The 13,065-nt window shown below is 53.6% G+C and overlaps 1 protein-coding gene across 1 annotated transcript in view; it reads right to left on the bottom strand.

The window, feature by feature from the left end:
- The window catches only part of ABCA3 (ATP binding cassette subfamily A member 3), a 31,443-nt gene that overhangs the window by 15,431 nt on the left and 2,947 nt on the right, over positions 1 to 13,065 (bottom strand). The window contains exons 2-10 of the mRNA XM_068206442.1: positions 11,108 to 11,209; positions 7,417 to 7,681; positions 6,680 to 6,807; positions 6,432 to 6,597; positions 4,231 to 4,490; positions 3,428 to 3,544; positions 2,802 to 2,922; positions 1,803 to 1,976; positions 1,019 to 1,200 (exon numbers count right to left, since the gene is read on the bottom strand). Coding sequence (XP_068062543.1) covers positions 1,019 to 1,200; positions 1,803 to 1,976; positions 2,802 to 2,922; positions 3,428 to 3,544; positions 4,231 to 4,490; positions 6,432 to 6,597; positions 6,680 to 6,807; positions 7,417 to 7,681; positions 11,108 to 11,161 — 1,467 coding nt within the window. The 5' untranslated portion in view covers positions 11,162 to 11,209. The remainder of the gene's footprint in view (positions 1 to 1,018; positions 1,201 to 1,802; positions 1,977 to 2,801; positions 2,923 to 3,427; positions 3,545 to 4,230; positions 4,491 to 6,431; positions 6,598 to 6,679; positions 6,808 to 7,416; positions 7,682 to 11,107; positions 11,210 to 13,065) is intronic.

Below are 13,065 nucleotides of genomic sequence, written 5' to 3'. Positions count from 1 at the left end.
AACCAGAACATCTTCAGCAGGCAAGGCTGACACAGCTCCTCCTGCCCTCCTGCCTTCCCCCATCTCTCCCTTACAGCAGGACTGCCTGTGCTTACACAGCAGATTTTCCCCTTCTTCATTGCCATGGAAGAAATTCCACTGAGAAGTAAAATCACTCAGGCAGAATCATCCTGCCCCTGAGAGCCCACAGAAGACCACCCCCTCCAAAACCCCTGAGAAACACTAAATACAACCTGTCGTCCAGCTGCTGCAGTTACAGCCCCTTTTTTTTGACATGGCTCTCTAGGAATGAAACTAAGTGTTTGGGACCTTAAATCCTGGTGGGAATAACAATTCAGTAACTCCTGGATGCAAAATCAGCTTTTGTCAATGGCTGCATCTCTGTTTCCCTGCTCTGACTGCAAGAGGGAGTGAGATGCTGGAGTGAAACCACTCTGAGATGAGGAATTTGGAAGGGAGAAGGAAAAGCCTCTCCATCAAATAACAAAGGATCCATCTCCAGTATCCAAACAGAACATATTCTGTCTGCAGCCATGTAGCCGCAGTGCCCACTGCAGCTGCAGAGGGTGATGCCAAGTGTTTGGCTTGGCAGAGCGAGGGTGGCTCAGCTGATGGGGTGACAGTTGTCACCCACCCCTGGCACGTGGTGGCTGGCAGTGGGACACAGGTCACCCGTGCCCTCCTGCATGGCAGTGCTCACGGGTGTCAAATAGCTGGATCTGGTTGCTCCCACCTGGGTTTCTCTCCAATGCCTTTGCTTGGGCCTGGAGACATTTAAGAACACCCCGCATGCCAGGAAGTGCTGGGAGAGAGCTTTAAAGCCAAGACGACCTTCATCCACAGTAAAAATCTACAGCTGCATCAGCCTTTAGTGAGGACATGCTGCGGACCCCACGATTTTGGAGGCCAGATGGTGCCACCCTCACCCCTCAGACTGGCCTACTGCACGGCACAGAAGTGGTGACTGTCCCAAGTGACGCCCCCTCAAGCCCAGGGAAGGGGTACAAGCAGTGCTCACCGTGAGGAAGAAGTACCAGGGCTGTGGCACACCGTACTCCCCGGGGAACACGGCCTCCACGTACCAGGCCACCACGCCATACAGCACCGAGTCCAGGAGCAGCATCCCCAGCACCTGGGCCAAGGTGAAGTTGTCATCCACGCTGATGGGCTTCATGAGGTCCCTCCACTGGATGCCAGTCCCTGCAAGGCACATGGGACACTGCTGCCTCTGCATCCCCAGGAGGACCATCTTCTCCAGGACTGGCAGAGAGCAGCCCCTCTGCCAGCTCACCGCTCCCTAACCAGGAGCACCTGCACAGCTCTGTGGTCCTCTGCAGATGGAGGGAAAAGAGGCACTGACACCTCGAGCCTCCCCACCCCACCATGCTCCCTCCATGCCATTCTCTGCCACTGCCTGGGAAGAAACAACCCCTTCTCCAGCATCACCCCAGCCACCGAGCTACTGCCACACCTGGTAAACGCATGGTTCTGCATGGAACCAACAACAGCCTCTTTTAAATTAAAGAAATTAAGGATATATATCGTGAAGGAGGAAATGCAATGGTTCCCATCCATTAGAACAGATTGCTTTTGGTAATTAAAGTGAGGATGGCATTTTGCACAGCCCAGGGGCACGGGCACAAGTTCGGAGAGCCCTGGTATGGGAGCAATCAGCTCTAGTAAGAAGAAGGAAATTGCTTCTTCTCTCCAATATCTCTCCACCAAGACAGTCCCACCCCAGCACAAAATCAGGCTGCCAGGAAGGGGATGCTCCTCTCCCAGGAACAGAGGGCCCTGCTCACCTTTCCCTTCAAACATGCCGATGAGCTGCGCCCCCATGGCCATGGCCACGTTGGAGATGAGGCAGGATGCCAGCTTCTGGCTGTGGGACATCAGGTCGTAGCGGGGCGAGATGAAGAAGTAGGGGATGTAGGAGAAGAAGTAGAGGAAGCCACCAGCGGCAGCCGCGACGTTTGCTGCCAGCACAGGGAAAAGCAGGAGGGAAAACGTCAGGGTGATGCCACCCAGCACTTCTCACCAGCTTCCCATCCAGGGCCATTCCAGATTTGTGCACAAAGCGCGGTTATGTGGGGGCAGGACAAGGACACGCCCACATCCCACAGCAAGGCAGAAGCCTGACCCCGACCCCAACCCCATGGAGGGCAGCTGCAGAAGCCCCCTGCCCATCCCAGAGCAGAATCTGGGGCCAAGCCAGCCAGATGAGGCCCTAAGAAAGGAGCTGGTCATAGTACCAGGGAATGGTCTGGGTTGGAAGGGACATTAAAGATCACCTCGTCCCACACCCTGCCAAGGGAAGGACACCTTCCACTAACCCAAATTGCTCCAAACCCCATCCAGCCTGGTCTTGAACACTACCAGGGATGGGGCAGCCACAGCTTCTGTGGGCACCCTGTGCCAGGGCCTCCCCACCCTCCCAGGGAACAATTCCTTCCCAACATCCCATCCATCCCTGCCCTCTGGCAGTGGGAAGCCATTCCCTGTGTCCTGTCCCTCCAGGCCCTTGTCTCAAGTCCCTGCCCAGCTCTCATGGAGCCCCTTTAGGCCCTAGAAGGGGCCCTGAGGTGTCCCTGGAGCCTTCTCCAGGTGAACACCTCCAGCTCTTGCAGCCTGGCTCCAGAGTAGAGGGGCTCCAGCCCTTGGACCTGCTCTGGTTTGGGAAGCAACAATACCCACATCCCTTTCCACACACTGTGCAGAGAATGCAGCCAAAATGGGAAGAAATGCCCCCTCCACAAGTCGAAGTGGTCAGTAACAAAAGGAGGCAGCATGGGGGGACTCACCTCGTGAGAAGAAGGTGCTCACCATGAAGTTGAAGGAGATGGAGGAGATGGAGAAGATGGCGAGGAAGGTGAACACCAGAGTGGGGTCACTGTTGGTGAGCACTGCTCCCTGTTCGCTCACCTGCCAAGAAAATCTTGTGAAGCCCAGAGCTGCTGGAGCCAGCTGTGGCTTTAGCAGCACAGACCTGATGTTCTCCAAGTGCTTGAGACAAACTGAGACAGGTGAACTCCCAGACCACTCCAGAGGGAGGAAATACAGATTGCCCTCATGTGATGCAGGCTACAGGGCAGGGGACACCCTGGCCAACACCCAGACAGCCCCCTCCTGCTTCCCCTGGTGTGGGCACATGCAGAAGGGAGAGCTCAGGTCCCTCCAGAGGCTGTGGGAGCAGGGTGGTCCTGCTCGGCATGCTGTGTCCCTGGGGCTCCAATCCCCACCTTCCTCCGGGGGGAGTCATCCCTGCCATGGATGCAACTGTGGGGCAGCACTGCCCATTTCAGTCTGGGAAACCCAAATTCCAGTCTTTGGAGGAGTCCTGGGACACCAGGACAGTCCCAGGCAGAGTGGCCCTGTCATCCCAGTGCCTTGCCAGCACAGAGTTCATGGCCTGGGGACAGACGCTCACCTTGACACAGAAGAGCACAGTGACGAAGAACACAGACACCAGGAGGAAGAGGAAGAACATGAGGAACCAGGCGCTCCAGTGCAACCAGTTGCTGAGGCCCATCATGTGCATGTACTCCTGTGGGAGGTCACAGTGTCACCCACGGCTGCACCCACACTCTCCAGGCACAGCTGGGGCAAGGCACAGGTGCCTTTGCCTCGTGGCACAAGCAAAGAGGTGGCAGCTCCTGGTACCACCAGAGTGGTCCTGCACGGCCACCAGCATGGCATCGTGTCCCCACCTCCCCAAACAAGGGGTGCCACCACTGCAGGAGTCCCCAGAGAGCGGAGCTGTGCCCAAACCCAGAGCAGGGTGCCAGTGGTGCCACGGGGGCCACTCAGCACAGGGCAGGACACCCAACGCCTGGGGGAAGCCAAGCCCTGCTGCTGTAACCACGTGGCCAAGCTCCAGCCGCCCCCACAGCACATGCACAACGGGTCTCTACACACAAAAGGCAAAAACCTTCCTTCAAACAGGTTGAACTCTTGAATCCACAAACTCTGGGACCCAGACATGTTGCCCTCTCTCCTAGCCCAGGAGAAACACCATCCCTGTGGTCCAGCACCCCGGGTTGCACAGCAAGGAGAGCCCAGCCTCCTCATGGCAGCAGGATTAGCAACATTCTTCCCTGGGGCTTGCTAATCCACTGCCTTCTCCCCCTCCTGCTCACCGGCTCTACACCCAGCAGGGATTTTGTTCCTGATCTAAAGACATCATCCATTGGGAAAAGCTGCAGAGGGAGGGGAGCACATCCCAGCTCTCACCTTCAGCTTCTTCTCCTTCTCGTGGACGACGGCGCGGACGATGTTGAGCGAGGTGTAGGTGAAGCTGAGCATGAGCAGCAGGGGCAGCTGGTTCTGGATGGCCAGGAGGAAGAGGTCGTTGACGTAGGCCGGGAAGGGGAAGCGCTGCACCACCACGGTGATGTTCTCCAGCAGGCTGGCAGAGCTGGCACTGGCGTGGTACTGCATGATGGCCCTGTCCACCGCGTGCTGCACCGCCAGGAATCCCTCCCGGAGATAACCTGCACGGCAAGAACCACACCGGGAATAGAGACGGGGCCAGGGTTTGGAGGGACAAACAGCCTTTGTGGGAAGAGCAACAGGGACTAAAACTGGAGTGCAGAGGAAAAGCAATACAAGCATCACTGTGACACAGGAGACGAGGAAGGACTGATACCACAGCAAATTCATGGAATTGCTGGTTTGGGTTGGAAGGGACCTTAAAACTTGTTCCACATCCTGCCACGCGCAGGGTAACCTTCCACTACACCAAACCAGGATCTTGCATAACCATCATTCAGAAGGAGCTGCCAGGAAAACTCTTCAATGGGGAGATTCTCTGTCACCATCAACCACCACAAGTCACTGGGCTTGTGTTTCACCCCTTTTTCTTTTTGTAAACCAGAAGAATAAACACTACTACACAGGCCACAGTCAGAAAAAGTATATCCTGTGACTCACATGCGTGGTGTAAACTTTTGTGCATTAGAAAACACTGAAAATATTTTAATTTCACAACAGCATCTCTCCAGTGGGAAGGGATCCATAAGGATGGATCACTGACTCCAACTTCTGGCCCAGACACCCCAGCAATCCCACCCTGGGCGTCCCTGGCAGCGCTGTCCAAACCCTCCTGCAGCTCTGGCAGCCTCGGGGCTGTGCCCATTCCCTGGGGAACCTGGGCAGTGCCCAGCACCCTCTGGGGAAAGAGCCTTTTCCTAATATTCAATCTAAACCTCTCCTGACACAGCTTTAAAGAACAAAATAAACTTAAAATAGTTTATTTTTAAGTGGAATTGCTGTCAAATGTTACCTGAACAGGAACTTAAATCCTCTTACAAAACCCCAAATGAACGTTTTGAAAGTCAGTTGGCTAAAATGACCCATAGAGAGAGAAGATCACAGCAGAATTATGAGATTGGGAACTTTGATATTAACTCGTGTACTGAGCAAACACTCTGGGGCTCTGCTTTATTTACACACTGTGAGCAAAACCTGTTTGCCCACTTCCTCACCCGCACTCTCCCTGGACACTGCAATCGAATACAGTGGGGGAAATCCCACTGAGGGAAATATTCTCTTTGCCACCACAGGAGGAGTTCCCAAAAATCCAGCCCTAAGCCAGCACCAGCTCCAACAATGTCCCTGCTGGCTCATGCTCTGCCAGTGGTTTGGCTGCCCTTAAACACCGCAAACCATACAACTGCTCTATTTACTTTTCAAGTACTTAAGCAGTACAATAAACATGGGGCAGTTTGGAAAGTGAAATGAAATTTCCATTAAAAATTGAAATGGGAAAAAAATTAAATTTTAAAATGATTCATGCACATTAAAATTTATTCTTATCCAACCCTGCTCAGCAGAAGCACCCAGAGGCCAAGCAGTGCCCATAAAGTCACAGGATAAAATTTAAATAAAGGATAGCTATAATGAATATAACAAAATTGTAAATATAATCCAATTACATCTAAGTAATGAATAATAATTCAACAAAATAAAGACATATTAATATATAAATAAAAATGATTTATAATTAATATATAAATAAATATTAAGAAGCTCAATAGTTAATAATTAGTATTTAAATAGTAATTTTAAATTGTGTCATTATTTGATGAATTGTTTATATATGCACAAAACTGAATATAAACATCTATAGAAAAGCATAACCATTTAACTATTTATATATTATTAAAGATTTACATGCAAATTTTAAAAATTATATATATATATAAATATTTAATTGCTTATATTTATTTAAAATAAATATATGCTTATAATAAACAAATATTTAATTGTTCACCTTACACAGATATAAATTTCATGCTGGTATAAATATAAATCAATACTTCATTATAATTAAGTGAATTTAATAATTCCTTTTAAATGAACCTATTTCCTAAAAAGCTGAGCGCCTGTCAGGTGCTGTAGGGAGGTGACCCCAGGTCCTCGGCCGTGCTCACCTGGTGTGCCCCCATCAGCAAACTTGGCCTCGCGGGGCCCGGGCAGCTGGAAGAGCGGGAAGAGGTAACTGGTGTGCCAGTCCCGGTCCAGGTTGGGGTTCAGCCCCGTCTGCTCGCTCCGCGGAGCGTTCCTCGGGCTGTACTTGAAGCGCAGCTCATACTCCACCTGCAGGGAGGGTGGGAGGTGGGTGGGAGGGATGGCGGTGACACCTGGGTGGGGGATGCTGTCCCACCTGCCCCTGGCTCACCTGGAGGGGCAGCGGGGCCGAGCCCTGCGGGAAGCAGTGCCGGAACACGACGGCGGCCAGGACGCTGCCCGAGCGGTTGTCCAGCCTGACGTACTCCTCGAAGTCCCGCTCCGAGGGGAAGCCCTGAGCTGCGGAGGGGGAAACAGGGAGATGCAGGGACAGGGCACAGCACTGCACCGTGCACTGCTGCCCAGCCATCCCCAGGAGCATCGCTGGGTCCAGGACAGGAGGGATGCGCCACGCCTGCAGTCACACACGGGGGAGTACCGCAGGATGCTGCCCTGTATCCTGGGCATGCAGACATTCCTCCTCCTTGAGAGCAGGAGTCAGCTTTCCCACAGGAAATCCTAACAGTTTTGAACACCAAGTGCTAAAATTTTCTCTGCCAAAAGATTTCCAAAAATACTCTCTCACAGGGAAGTGCTGCCACCTTCTTTTAACTGTTTTAGGGTGATATTTTTCTAGATGGAAACTGCAATAAAATGAGACCAAAAAGCAAACCCAAATCCTGTCATTTTAGTGAAAAAACCCCCAAAACCATCAAATTATAGCCTTGAAGTTCAGGAAAAAAAATGGTGTTCCAAGAGCATGAGGACTCAGAATGGTTTGGGTTGGAAGGGACATGAAAGATCATCCAGTTCCAAGACACTGCCCTGTGCAGGGACACCTTCCACTGGACCAGGCTGCGCAGAGTAAAGAATTTCTGGGGTGGAAGGGGCAGCCCCAGCCCTGCTCACCTCTGATGTTGATGGGCAGAGCTCTCTCCACCGCCTCGGCGATGCTGCGGACGGCACTGCTGTTGGAGGGGACATAGGCCAGCTCCCAGGGGTTGCTGGCATGCTGGGAGGAGAAGAAGCTGGGCAGGTCATCCACAGACTCAGTGGGGTAGAGGGTGGCGTTGGGGTGGCTGACGGAGTGCACGCGGTGCCGCAGCGCGATCAGGATGGCGGCGAAGAGCAGCGGCAGGCACACCTCGATCAGCGTCACCAGGATCTGCCGCTTCTGCAGGCCAGGGGAAAGATACAAATGTGGGCTAAGGATATAAAATATATCATGTATCTGTATATACACTGACATCTAGATATCTACCATAAGTATGCATCAATACACAGATACGTACCCATGTATAGTACATACTCCCTCCCTCTCTCTCTCTCTCAAGAGATAAAATACAAGATGCAAACACAGAAGGTAGATGAGCATAGTCACGAGGTTCAGGGCATGAGAACACCAAGGAGCAGCAGCATTCTTGCATTCCACAAGGTTTCACAACCTGGGTTTTTCCAGAGGCCAGGAATGACACTGTGCTGGTTCCCACATCCTTCAGGACACTCCAGCCAAGGGGTTCCCTACCCTAAGCACTGCTCCAGCTCCAACCAGCCTCCACCAGAGCCTTCCTCACCACGATGCTGGGCTGAATGACCCAGGCTTGTCCTTTGCTCCTTCCCTGTGCCCTGGGGCTCTGCCATGTGCAGCAACATTGCTGGAACCAGTGCGACTTTTCCTGCTGGAGCTGAGTTGCTCCAGGCAGCTGGACATGGGATCTGCATCCCAGGACGGGCCCAGCAGAGCCTCTGGCTACAGGAGGACTACAGCATGGCAAGCACACCCTACTGCACTGCACACAGTGGCTCTTTTTTTTTTTTTTTAATTGAGATTCAAGCAACTGGAGAATGAACTCAAGCCCTGCACTCTGGACCTTCATCCATCAATTCCCCCACGGCTACCTCTCCTGCACAACGTCCCCTAGCTAGTAACACCCCCCACCAACACAGGTTCATTAGCATCCAACCTAGGTCAATTAGCATTTCAAACGTGTGTCCCAGGGGAACTATGGTCATCTGAGCGACCTGGTCTAGTGGGAAGTGTCCTTGCCCACGGCAGGGCAGTGAGATGGATAGTCCTTTCCAATCCAAACCATTCTGGGATTCTGTGATTTCCTCCTGCAAAGCGAGCTGCCTTCACCCCAGGCCAGGCTCAAGAGCAGCACAGCACACTCAGCCTCAGCCACAGCAGTGACAGCTCAGAGATGTCCCTGGCCACAGGGGTTCATGGCTGCTCAGAGCACGTGCCTGGAGCAGCAGCATCTGCATTAACCTTTGCTGAGGCCTCTGGCTAATTTGGGCTTCACAAGACATGGGGATTTTGCACCCTCCCCTTTGCCAGGCTGGAAAGAGGAGGAACCACTAGGAAAGAGGAGCACCGAGAGCTTTAGTCTCACAACTTTGCTGTCTCAGCAACTGGATTTTATGCAGCAGCCAGTGGGCAGGCTCAGGTGGGCAGAGTCTCCAGTGGGACAGGTAGGGAGCCCTGAGCACAGCCTGGACATCGTGGCAAGGCACAGCCCTGCAGGAGCCAGGGTGAACGGGATCTTGGGCAGTTTGTCAGGAGATGAGAGGGGACTACGGTTACCCTGGCTCTCAGCACCCACTGCCAAAGCCCAAAGCACCTCCTGGGACTTCCCCCAGGAGGAACAGTCTGCACCAGCCCCAGCCAGCCCCAGCAGCACAGGCAGGAGGCAGAATCTTCAGGCAGGCAGGGAAAAAGGAGTTTTCCCAAAGCCATGCTCATAAAAGCGAACGCTGCAGATGTCTGATGGGTTTATAATGCAGCCCTGGCAGCCCAGCTGCCTCCTGCTGATTTACTATGGTGCTAAACCTCTCCCTGTCTCCTCAGCTGCCTTCAGAACAGCTCTCTGCTTCCCTGAACTCACAGGCTCATACACATTCACCAGCTCTGCAGCAGAAGTCGTTCAAGCGCTGTATTCCAGAGGTGACAGGGATACTCATCCATAACCAACACCTCCACCGGGCCCAAGCAGCTCTGGAGAGCCACATGTGCCAGCATCCATCCTCTCAGTGGGGTGGGGGTGACTTAAGAGCTCTGTTTCTTTATCAGGAACAGGACTTTTAGCTGTATCCTGGCACAGTAGACCTGAGTCAGCTTGTGGCCTTGGAAAACACACTGAGATGCATCCCCACCCTGGAGCACACCCAGAAAACAATGCTTTCCCCCTCCAGAGAGGATGGGGGATGCTTCTGGCTGCAAATCAGCCCTGCTGCCAGTCCCTTTCATCCCCTCAAAGCCCAGTTCCCTGTTCTGTGCCTGTCAGAAGGCCGGGTGCAGCCAGCACTTCCCTCTTCCTTTGGTTTATTTTTACAGTAACGCTGTGCTGAGCTGCAGACGGGTAATTGAAAGCATAAAGCCAGGCTGCAGCCATCCCTGCTCCCTCCTCTTCCCCTGCACGCTGCCAGGGCTGGCTCCAGGTCCCAGAGGAGCCACAGAATCCACCCAGGAACACTTAAAGGGGCTGCAGCTTGGGCCAGCACCAGGCGGGACCTGCCAGCCCTGAGGTCCCCAAATTCCTCAGTACCACCCAGCTGCCATGGTGGGAGGTGGGCTGGCAGTGGGTGCCAATAGTTTAATATTTTTAGGACCCCTAAAAGCTGCTCCTGAGAATAGTAGAAAGGAATGGAGGAAAAAAAAAAAAACCAGGGCTCCGGTGGGTTTTGGGAATTTTTGGGGGTTTTGGGAACTGGGACTTTCAGAGGAGGCTGAGCAATGAGACAGCTCAAAAAACCCCACTGTCACATGGATGGGGTGTGGGTTACCCCGTCCCAGGAGAAGGGAGCTGAGCTCATTGCCAGAAGGCAGACTGGGGACGCCGGGGACAAGGAAACTGAGTACATAGCACAGCCCATAAAGTCACACAGCCCAGCACAAAAGACACCACGTGCACAAATAACACAGTTTTCCTCCTAAAGACATCCCTCTGGCTGCCCCGGCTGTCTCGAGACCCTGGCAGGGGTTTCGGAGACCTTGGCAAGAAGTCAAAAACATCTGTGGCTTCGATTTTGGCCCTTGGAAAACTGCGAATCCTGGATGAGGAATTACAAGCCACAAGGGTTTCAGTAGTGTGATAGGTGAATTGACACAGGGTGGAAAAGTAGAATTTTGGGGTTTTTGGAATGTGATTCAGGGGTACAAGATGGAGGAATTTGGGCGTGTCCTAGCCTTCTCCTTCATCTTGTCCTCCATGTCTTGGTGTGATGGTGACACTTTTCTATTGATTTAAGGTAGAGAAACACTGTCTGACACAGGTGATAGTTATTGGCACATTACTGTAAACATACTACACGTAGTTTTGAGTATATAATGTGGGAGCCGCGTGAGGCAGACTGCCATGGCTTCTGTACTAGATGGACCTTAGCAGGTCAGAGAGAGAATGTCATAGATAAGGAAAAATAAACAACCTTGAAAACTTGACCTCACGAATTTCAGACTTCTTCTTTGGCTGCACGGGCTAGGGAACAAAAACTTTTACGATCTCGGGGTCATTCCAAAGCAAAGCAGACCCCATCAGGCAAGCTCTGACGTATCCCCACTTAGTGGTGCCAAAAGCAGCCCCTGGGTGCAGTGCCAGCCTACCTGCAGGATGTAGTTCTTCCAGAGCAGCAGCCTAAACTGCCTGAGCACAACCATCCTCCCATCCGAAGGGGCCCAGCGCCGCCACCACGGCTCCACAGGACCCTGGAGGAGAGAGGAGAGAGCCATGAGTGCCAGCTGCTGGTGGAGCCGGGCTAGGAGGGCAGCATCCCACACCCCACACAGCCCAGGGCAGCTCTCTGCCCCCAGCCTGGAGCCACAGCAGCTGGTTTGACCCCCAAAATAACCATTGTGTTTCCTCGCCTAAGAGTAAGAGCCCCTGGTTTCTGGCATGGCTGTTCCCAGAGATGGAAGCTGCTGCTTCAATATCCAACCCGAGTTCTTCCCAGCAGCACACAGAAACAGCTTTCCTCAAGCTGCAGGAGCACAGGGTTACAGAGCTGCAAACACCAGCCAAACTCCTGGCAGCCCATTATTTTGGGATGGGTGGAGATTCCAAGTTGTGCCTCCACCCCCTGCCGTGTGAAGGGTTGGTTCTGCAACACCGGGTGCTTTCCCAGCAGAAACTTTGCTGGGAGAGACGAGGATGAGAAAAGGGCAAGGGAAGCACAAGGAAAGGTCGGTGCTTGAGAATGATCCCCCGCTGCCTCCTCCCCCTCTCGGGAAGCATCGGCCATCCCTTCAAGTTGTTTGTGTCCCCATTTGCGGCGGCATTTCCTGTCGGAGCACTGCTATCCCACCAGGACGCCGGCTGGGATTTTGGGCTTGCAGAGCAGAAGGGGCAGCCCTGGCACCAGCAGAAGCTGCTGCTCGCACTCTGGGCAGCCCCCACCAAGCAGTGCCAGCCTCCGACCACAGCAAATCCCGACAGGATCACAGCAGAGTCAGCTCCAAGCCGGTGCTGCAAAGCCTGGCAGCACTGAAAGCTTCCACAGGGACACGGATGAGCACACAACCCACGAGCAACGCCCTGGCAGACGCTCCACAGCACGTTCTCCAGCCCTGGTTGGGATGGTATCAGCTCCCTGCATGCAGCTGGCACCCAGCAAGCTCAGCAGGGGTTTCAGGGTGCCACAGAGAGAGAAGGGGAGGTTGCTGACCCAGCCTGCCAACGCTGGCTCCCGGCCGGTGAACGCACACAGCGAGCACACCTCCAGTGGCAACAGAGCTGCAGCAACAGCAACCTGAGACGGGCACAGCAACAACACCCACCCGCCTCACCTGCTCTCTGCCACCAGCTCCTCGAGCTCTCCAGGAGCCTTCTCCAGCCCTGGCACACACCTTCACAGACTCAACCCTAAACCCAGGTGCCTTCTCCTGGCTTTGCAGACACCTTCCCAGCCCCAGTGCTAAACCCAGATGTGCTCTCAGAGCACAAAAAGCCCACCGTCTCTTTGCCGCTCCATGAACAGAAGACAGATTCCCACAACAGCAGGGATATCTGTGTTCAAGGATCTTTCTCCAGGCAGGAAAAAGCAGAAGAGATCTTATGCTTTAGCCCCAAATGTCCATCAGAACCCCCGCCCAGAGCAAGCAGGAAAGGAATAGCAATGGGGAATTGGCAAATGCACTTTCAAGCGCCTCACAAAGTGCCATGTCTCCAGCTGACCACTGGCCCACGTGTGGCCAAGCAGAACAGTCCATGCTGTGCCACAGGATCCCTTAGCAGGTGCCCCGGGCCCACACACACGTACTCCACACAGCAGCATCTGAAATGCCCCCAAATAGGCCCCCCCACCCCCAAGCAGAAACCTTTGTCATGCACCCCCTTGAAGGAATCCAGAGCAAACCAAGGGAATCAAAGCTGTGGCTCACTTTAAAGAGGACGAATGCTGCAGCTCAGGCAGGAGCAGCTGCTGCCCTCGCAGAGATCCCAAATCCTGCTCGCCCCGCCGCACCCTCGAACTCAAGCTGCCCCCCCGACCGCCCCCACGGGTCTTACAGCTGCTGCCGGGAAAATGTCAAGCAGCTCTTGGGTAACACAAACACTATACAAAGAC

The sequence above is a fragment of the Anomalospiza imberbis genome, chromosome 16, assembly GCF_031753505.1.
Source record: "Anomalospiza imberbis isolate Cuckoo-Finch-1a 21T00152 chromosome 16, ASM3175350v1, whole genome shotgun sequence".
Taxonomy (NCBI): Eukaryota; Metazoa; Chordata; class Aves; order Passeriformes; family Viduidae; genus Anomalospiza; species Anomalospiza imberbis.
The sequence above is the reverse complement of the archived record's forward strand: the minus strand, read 5'-3'. Positions and strand labels throughout refer to the sequence as shown.